The 8763-nt window shown below is 35.4% G+C and overlaps 1 protein-coding gene across 2 annotated transcripts; it reads right to left on the bottom strand.

The window, feature by feature from the left end:
* Window positions 1–1181: 1181 nt before the first annotated feature.
* On the bottom strand, window positions 1182–8532 carry LOC130613964 (uncharacterized). 2 transcript variants are annotated; one of them, XM_057435343.1, is made up of 14 exons: window positions 7243–8532; window positions 7101–7156; window positions 6696–6773; window positions 6466–6591; window positions 6090–6162; window positions 5583–5700; window positions 5086–5172; window positions 4877–4927; window positions 4654–4780; window positions 4109–4185; window positions 3870–3999; window positions 3521–3681; window positions 2321–3038; window positions 1182–1937 (listed from the first exon to the last, which is right to left on the bottom strand). In XM_057435343.1, the coding sequence occupies exons 1-13, from the start codon at window positions 8385–8387 to the stop codon at window positions 2340–2342; spliced, it is 2928 nt and encodes a 975-aa protein (XP_057291326.1). In that variant the 5' UTR covers window positions 8388–8532; the 3' UTR covers window positions 1182–1937; window positions 2321–2339. The 2 variants fall into 2 exon arrangements, with proteins under 2 accessions (XP_057291326.1, XP_057291327.1); XM_057435344.1 differs by lacking the exon at window positions 2321–3038.
* Window positions 8533–8763: the final 231 nt, after the last annotated feature.

The raw sequence follows: 8763 nt of genomic DNA on the forward strand, positions 1-8763 counted from the left end.
AGACTGTTTCTGGTTTTAAACGGAAATGTTATTAAAGATAAATTTAAGGTTTGTTGTTGAAAATGTTTATGTGTGTGTACTTGAAATCTAAGACCACTGACTGTCAACGACGGATTTAACCCAAAGCCACAAAAATAAGTTTAGCAACAACAAAAAGCCGCACTACCATTTATATTTCGAAGCCTGAGCGGGAGAAAAAAAGGAGAAGTGCAAGGGAAAAGGAGAGCACCAACCTCGTCACCAGGCCACAGGTGACGAGGTTGGTGTGTTTTTTTAAGATGTTCCACAAATTAAGGGCGAGAAAATTAAAGAGGCGCAAAATTTAAGGGAATAGAAAACGTTAAACCGTCCGCGATTAACCATGTTTCCTTTTTCACTTTGTATGAAAGTAACTTGTGTGCAAAACCATGGAGGTATGAAAAAACGCCTTTTATACCTCCATGGCAAAACTAATCGACCGCATATATTGTTCTGTTTTTAGATAGATGGCAAATTCGCCAGCATAGAACAAGAGCTTGGCAAGTTGCATAATATTGTAATTTTTAAGTAGTTATAAAAAGGAAACAATGTTTAATATATATAAAAAGTAAATTGTTTATTTGAAAATTTCGAAGCTAAAGTTACCTGAATTTGTACTTGCAGTACTTTCTCAGTTTTCTTTGCTATAGCGAATAAGGCGCCTAAGTGCAATTTATTGTCTATGTAGTAAACTTTACACCTTTTAGGCCCTCATCGTGGATAAAATGACAAGTGTTCTTTTGGCGCGCATTAATGACTAAAAAGTGACAATTGATCTTCCAAAAGTCATTCAACAATCAAATCCTATCCGGAAACTTTCGAATACTCTGTACTGTATCGAAATTTGGTAAAAAAACCATTTTTGCAAGCTGGTGTGTTTAATTTGTACAGGTTTAATTGTGAAAATAATGGGGAATGTCGCAAAAATGCCCGCAATCGTTTCACAAGAAATTTTACCTGCAAAGCATAGTCACAAGAAAATGTAAAATCTCGTACTATTTTTTATTCGTTCTATACTTGCGGAATCGTTAACATCCAATTACGTCCAAGTCGGTAATATTTTTCTAAAATTATAAGTTTTTTCACAGAAAACGTTTTTAGTTAGGGAGGACAGGTATTATCATCAAAATACTTTTCTGAATTAGAAACAAAAAGAAAAATCCTTTATTTCCGATGATATAAATATCTTTTGTAAATAAATATGTCTCTCTGCTTACAAAATCTTTTTGGTCAAAAATACATTTTTTTTAAAGAAAACTAAGTTTTCCAGCTATACAGAACTGAAACAAAAATAACAGTTTCCAAAACACTCTTCGTTAAATATAATAAAAATATTAATATGAACTTTTTCTGTTTTAAAATCTTGGCCATGGAAATAATGATTATTTGTAGAGAACAGATGGGAGAAGGGCAAGCAAACCTGTAGCAGAAATGTTTTTTTAACGAAGACTAATATTAAAGGTTCGAACACAATATTTCTCGAACAAAACAACTACGGGGAAATTGACCGTACACATTTGGTAAAATTTTACAAAGGATTTATTTTTGTAGATCTGGGGGGGGGGGGGGGGGGCGGGGTGAAAGGGGTAAATGGCGCACACTGATTTGGCGGGAGGGCAGGACAAGCTACGCAAAAAATACAAGAAACATGATTTTTTTGTGTGGAAATTGAGAGTAATTACTGGTGAGGGTGGAAGGAGTTTATAGCGCAGAATAAATTGGCGGAAGGGCGGGACAAGTTACGCGAAAAATACAAGCTACATAACCAAAAAATATGTTTAAAAGAAGTATGTTTAAAAACATAACATATTTGGAACATCAAATACGACATTATATTAATAACGTTACACGTCATATCCCCAGAGCTTCGGCGAAGACAACGACATCAAGACTTCTTGAAATGTTGGCTGCGTTAACCCCTAAATTGAAAATCAAACCATGCAAAAACTAACTTAAAAAATCGAAGTTTCTAGAAAAATCTTAATGGCGGATATATTTTTATCGAATACCACTTCGAAAAATAAATCAGCTCAGAGCAAGTACGCTGACAAAAAAAATTAAGCAAAAATGAGCGAGACAAACACCTGTCTTTGTTTCTACCTATTAATAAAATCAAGACACATTGGATATCAAATTTAACCATACAGTTGACGCTGATTTGCTTAAAAACATATCCGCGCGACAGGCATGGTGTGTAGTATGGACCCTCATATCATGTATAAGAAAATGATAGGTAGCTTTACTACGCACACAGTTCGTCTTTTATGCTAACTGCTGTGTTCACACTAGAATGACAACGAACCTGAAAATGAGAGGAAAGTTCAAATCGTAGCGTAGTGACTCATTGTTAGAAAGCCGTTGACTTCCTTGTATACTGGATAAACCGGCTTTACGTAGCATAAACCGCCATCCTGACATGGGACAGTTGGGAAGACAGCACCTGGCGGAAACATTGGTGTGGTATGCTGGTGGATGCTTCTAGGGTTGTAGAACGCTGGCGGAAAGAAGGTTACTTCCGGCCGATTTCCAGTCGCTGATACAACTACAACTTTCTCTGCCGTTACACTGGAAGTTTTATCAAAGTTAACTTCTGCTGCCATTGTTAGAGCATTATCAAATATTTCTTCTTCCTCAGAAGCATTAAAACTAACTGCATGAGGTAATAATATGTTGTCTTTCTGGGTGAAATTTTGAATTAGTGAAATGTCAACATTTGTTTCTGTCTTAATTGTATCAAGATTGTTTGATGGTTTCAACAAATCACTAGGTTCGGTTGATGTACCTAAAATGTGTTTTTCTGCAGTCGTTGTTTCTGGTCTTTGTACGTCCGTTGTTTCCTGCTTTCGTACGACTGTTGTTTCCTGCTTTCGTACGACCGTTGTTTCCTGCTTTCGTACGACCGTTTTTTTCTGCTTTCGTACGGCCGTTGTTTCTGGTCCTTGTGTAGACTTTGTTTCTGTGCCATTTCTGCGACGGTCGTAATCAATAAACTCAGCTTTCTCAGATTGTCTCTTTAAAGGCTGTACATTGGGGAGGAAAAAGGTGATTTTCCATAGTTTAAGAAGGTGGCCAGAATTTACACCAAACCAACAGACTAATCCCACGAGAATGTGAAGGTTGACAGGTTCTCGAGCTCCATTAAGAAAATCCTCTAAAATCTTATGGATCGTAAATGTTTAAGCTACTCAGCCATGATATGAAGGTCGTGAAAAAGACTAGATTTAATACCGCGAATCTAGAGGGGCATCCTAACAAAACAAGTAAAAATGGCCAACATAAAATCCTGTCTGCGCTGCACTCTCCCAGTAAATATTTGTGTATTGCAAAACATAAATCATTTAGGGTTACCAACAAAAACCCTTAATGAAAATTCCCTTGCTTGTGTAACTGATAAATTTTATACTATTATGATAACATTCATTTAGAGCACAAACATAACCCTGTTTTGATTCCCCAGGTTTGGTGACAACGCTGACGAAACCTGGTTGTACCCTCTACCAACCTCTTCCAAGATCATGCATTCCACAGCAGGTTCATCGTGCAACACCTTCTTTAACGATTCCGGAAACTGATTAGCCAACATACATTTTGCTAAAGCTAACAAGTCGTCTCTAGTATATACAAATCGTTGCTTGGTATCTTCAACTTCTGCAGTGGAAATTTCTTTAAACAAGAAAAAAAAAAGTTACCCGTGTTCCAGCTACACAGTTCAGGAGCTATCTGCTTGGGTGGGTTAAAAAACGCTGTCACTGAAGTATATATACGCTTTTAAAACTTTCAGAAAACGACATTGCTGCAGGCGTTAAAAATAACATAATGTTCTTGTAAAAAATTCTGATTCTTTAACTCACCTTTGCGCGCTAGCGTAGGCGAAACACGCCATGATTTATCGCCCGTAAAACGTTTGTCCACATAGTCGCATAACTCTTGCACAGAGAACTTCTCGCTTTTATCTGGCGCCTCGCTTATGCACCACAAAAGCTATAATAACAAAGAAAAACATGAACAAAGGTCGTAAAAGAATACAGAAATATCATTTTACATCATCACTATGATGCGCAGATCTGTTTCCACAAAACAGGTTCGTTACCTCAATATTAGTTTTCTGAAATATCTGCAATGCTTTCGAGACTTGATAAGGGAAGCCAGAAATAAAGACGCCCAAACCTGAATGTGCACAATAAAGATTATACAATCATTCAAAGCATGACCCTGACCCTCCACAGAGAAGCTCAGTCTCCGCAAACAAGTAATTTCACAGCGAACAACAAAAAGATTTAACAGGCTAGTGGGAATAATTACGACAATTTTTACAACTCAACAATCTCCGTCGGCAATCAGATGCTTTAACATTTCGACTATTTTATCTACGAATATTTCCATGACAAACACTACGTGGGAACAGTATGTATTTTAGTGATTTTTTCTATATCAAGCTATGACGCAAAAGTTGCTTCGCTTCATCCTTCGCTTCAAAAATCCTTCAAGAAGTAATAACACCACGTACGGAAGACTCAACAAACAAACAACACAAACAAACAAAAAGAAAAAACTTACACAAACTAATAAATAAAAACACAAACACACAAACAAACAAAACAAACGAACAACACAAACAAAGAAATAGTAAAATACCATTGTCGTTTTCCATGATAACGATCCTTCCACCTGAGATGCGTAGAGCATTACTCACAAATGTGCGCACCCCCTGTATGTTGTCAAGACAAGCCATCATCTCCGTCGGGATGTAGAAGAAATGACCCTACACGTAAAGAAAACAAAAGTATTAATCCTGTTTTGTTGTTCACCTTCGAAGCAACACATTAAGAACAGAGGAAACGAAATATCAATAACTTACGTGTTGCGAACGAAAACTTCCAACTTCTTCGAATATAAGTTTCTTGCCATCCTAAATGCATATTTATTTCATCTCTATGAAATGTGTAATGCATTGCAGTGCCAGGAATAATAAAAATTGAATTTTAGGGTTGGATTAACAGGATATCCTAACTACTATTAACTTATCAACCGCATAGCAGTATAAAGTAACTAAAGGTTGGTACGTACCCTACAACTTTTCTCATCTCCACTAATTGTTATCTCCACTTTATCATCATCTTGCTCCACTATCTCCATGTATACATTCAATAATGCCTGAAACAGTTAAAAAACAAACCATGCTATTCGTTAGTCCATTAAATAATTCATCAGGTTATAGTAAGGTTAGCTGTACCTTGACTTATTGTAAAAAAATTGAATAAACCAAGTTTCGATCTTCACATGGGAATATCAAACACAAGCATAAACAATCAAAAATGTGAATTTCTACTACTTATTCACTAAGTAACTTTGTGACAAAAATCAGAAAACAACTAATGAGTAGGACAAGATTATACTTTCAAGGGCAAGGCTAAAGATGTCTTGACAAGTTGGGAGTATTATGCGTTATTTTTCTCACACAAATAAAACGCTTATGCAATAAAACAAATACACACATGCCAAACAACACCCATGTCCATGGTAAAATTTCTTAGGACCATTAGCATGTCAAAAAAAGTACAAACCTCGATTGTTTTTAACTTGTTACTAAATCGATTGAGTATCTCATCCACAGTAAACTCGAGTGGAATTTTTATGGTAACAATACGTGTTATGACATTGTCGATCATCTCTTCTGCCTTTCTAGGAGTAAAAATTGGTAACAAGAATTCACAGCACGAAAAAACCATTAACATGACAATGCAATGAAATACCACAAGCCTTTTTTTGTAATAGTTGCCGCAACAGCTTCATTAGAGTGCAAATGACTTGATCAGTGATTTAATATAACTAGTCAGTGACGCGTGGAAAAACCCACAAGTTTGCCTGTCCTTTATATACTGCATCGTGTGTGTCTCGCTACTTGCGGTACCATTTTGCTTGACATACAGATGCATACAGGTATTATAATATAGACTAGTCTGTCACCCGTGGAAATATCCACGGGGTTGCCTGTCCTTTATATTTCGCAGACAGACAGACAAAATATGGCTATTATTAACGAGATCATATTACTTCAAAAAGTAACATACTTTATATCCTCATCGCAGCCAGTTATGGAAAGCTCTCTCATTTGTTCTTGTTTGGGTTCTGTTTGCCTTTTTACTAAAATTAAAAATAAGTTTGTCTCAACTGGCATAAACGTTTTATCTTTAGCATTAAAGCATGGCAATGTCATTCATAACCAAGAAAAAACCCTGGCATGTGCAGCAGGCGTAATACATACTATGTAAATGTCAATGTTTTCATCAAAGCATTCAAATGCAAGTTAATTGGTTTAATCAGCCTGTTTAGTTGCTTAGGGTTTGTTGTTTAGGGTTTGAACTAAATCTCAGCTTCAGTCCTTAGCAACTTAAGTGTAGCACATAGCTTTTCATGACAAAACATTCCAAGAAAAATGGTTGACACCTTTTGCATCGCTGATTTTCTTTTTTTCTTCCAGTACCTTCTCCTCATCAAGCTGGGGTTTCATACCAAGTGCACCAGTGATAAGTCGATGTGCAGTTAAACAAGTGGTATCTGACCTTTCCGGTTCTACATAGAAAGAAAAGAAAAACATGTTCAGAAGGCAGAAACCTACTGGACTGTCTCAGTCAGAAAAGAATGAGCAACATGTTATGAGCTAGAAGGTCTGTTACCTTCCATCTGATTCATCATGATGGTAGTGTTTGTTTGAATTTCCAGTTTTCGTAAAACTGCACCTTCATAACCAACAACTAAAGAAATATAGTATATATTAAGCCACATTAAGCCAAATTGTCACACCAGATGATTTGAAAAAGAAACAAGTTCACTCAGCATTATTTTTTTCTGAGCATTTTTCAAAAATACTCGTACTACTTTACCATAGACTATTGCATTTCTTTTCCATTTCTATCATTAGAAATTTTCAATATACAAAATAAATTTGTGGCAGTATTTTTGCATAATTAGTTAATTAGCCAAAATGGGGCAGTAAAATAAAAGTTTTATGACACCTTTTTTATTGAGACTAAACAAAATCACATAAGTGTTGCATGGATGTAGAACCAAAAATATTTTACCTCTGCCAACACAACGTTCTGGAATTCTTATTGTTTTGGTCGTTTTTTCCTGATCTCTGAAGAATATAAAAAAGTAAAAACTATAATAAAAAAATGCACCATAGTAAAAAATACCAGCAATTTTTAAAGAAATTACACTCACTCAGCTACAAAATGTGTTTCAGAGATTTTTCTGCTCCAAGATGGTTTACCAGATTGTCCTTGCTCTTCTGCACTAAAAACATCACTTTCAACATCATCACCACTTGCATCTAATGGTCTTTTTTCATCATCTACTGTCATATTAATGCTTGAGTCATCATCAGTGGAGGGAGTGCTTGAACGGCGACACTCATCACTCTCACTGTTGCTCAACTGACGATCTAGAGCAGCTGGATTGTCAATATTCAAGGGGTATGGAACTTCCTGCAAAAACTCTTCAGTACCATCTAAAATGTATGTGCCTGACCTCACAATTTTTTTATATATTTCTAAATACAAATTGACCTTTTTGTCCTTGTTACATACTTGTTCTAAAACATCCAAGCCTAAAACTTTGCCAAACTTTGTAATGGAACCACTACCTTTCACCAAAACTGTTCGAATTAACTTTTGGATCAAAAGAATATGTTCACTTTTATGTTCGCTGTGTAATGAATAACAAATTAAACCATATGCCAACAACATGAAAACATCATTAAGAGTTCCATAATCATTGGCCAGTGATTCTATATATTCTCTGGTGTCGGCAATTATTTGTTCAATAACACTCACAATGGATTTCGTCTCTCTTGCTACCATTTTATTCAACTTATACATGTTTATTAACAGACACATAACTCCAATGTCAGTTCCATTTAAGGGTGAAACATTCCGAAGCTTTTTTTGTAATAATTTTAGATGTTCTTGTATCAGTGGCTGAACACATTCGAAAATGCTGTCAGAACAACCTGACGTAAGGGTATCTATTATATTTGCAGACACTGGAAAAGACTTTGTTAGAAGTTCACGGATAGATCTTTCATACAACAAATACAGAATAGCAGCAGGTGTAGAATTTGAAGAGGAAGAAATACTTCCCCGAATAATATTTACAAGTCTGTTAACAAACATTGTACTATACTTTGCATAATTCTTTTCATTCAGGTGCATCAATTCATTGTTTAATGCAATCCATTTCTTCATATCGATTTCTGATGCTTTTTCAGTTGGAAGTGATTCTTCAGGAAAAGAATTTGATAAATGTCTTGGTCTTCTTAATGGTTGCGCAGGTATTTTCTGTAAATCAACCAACTTTGTAAATGACATGGTCTAAATTCTGAGAGAAAATGAAAACAAAGTACTAAACTTTGGATAAAATTTTACACATTTTTAACACATTAAAACTACACACTGAAAAAAATAACCTTTTTACAAATTTACAATCAAAATTTGCTAAAATTCTAGGCATGGCAACCCTATTGCATGCATCAGCTCAGGCTAGCTATATTTGAAATCTCATTATCATTTTATATATAGCCTCAAACATAAATAACGTGGGATGTGGTGAGTTGTTGCAGAGCATGAAAAAGTTTTACTAGAAACAAACAAATTCTTCACAGAAACGTAGTAAAAATAATTTTAGCTGCTCTAAAACAATCACAAGCTTTGTAACAATTTCTTTTAAAAAAATACTTATATTAAA

The sequence above is a fragment of the Hydractinia symbiolongicarpus genome, chromosome 11 (assembly GCF_029227915.1).
Source record: "Hydractinia symbiolongicarpus strain clone_291-10 chromosome 11, HSymV2.1, whole genome shotgun sequence".
NCBI lineage: Eukaryota > Metazoa > Cnidaria > Hydrozoa > Anthoathecata > Hydractiniidae > Hydractinia > Hydractinia symbiolongicarpus.

What these genes read in the sequence shown, in the direction of transcription:
- LOC130613964 (XM_057435343.1), bottom strand. Translation starts at nt 8,387, where the DNA reads ATGTCATTTACAAAGTTGGTTGATTTACAGAAAATACCTGCGCAACCA. An exon ending in CATGATGAATCAGATGGAAG is followed by an intron (nt 6,592 to 6,695) that starts GTAACAGACCTT and finishes CTTTCTATGTAG; the next exon opens with AACCGGAAAGGTCAGATACC. An exon ending in GAAGTTTTCGTTCGCAACAC is followed by an intron (nt 4,781 to 4,876) that starts GTAAGTTATTGA and finishes CTTTACGTGTAG; the next exon opens with GGTCATTTCTTCTACATCCC.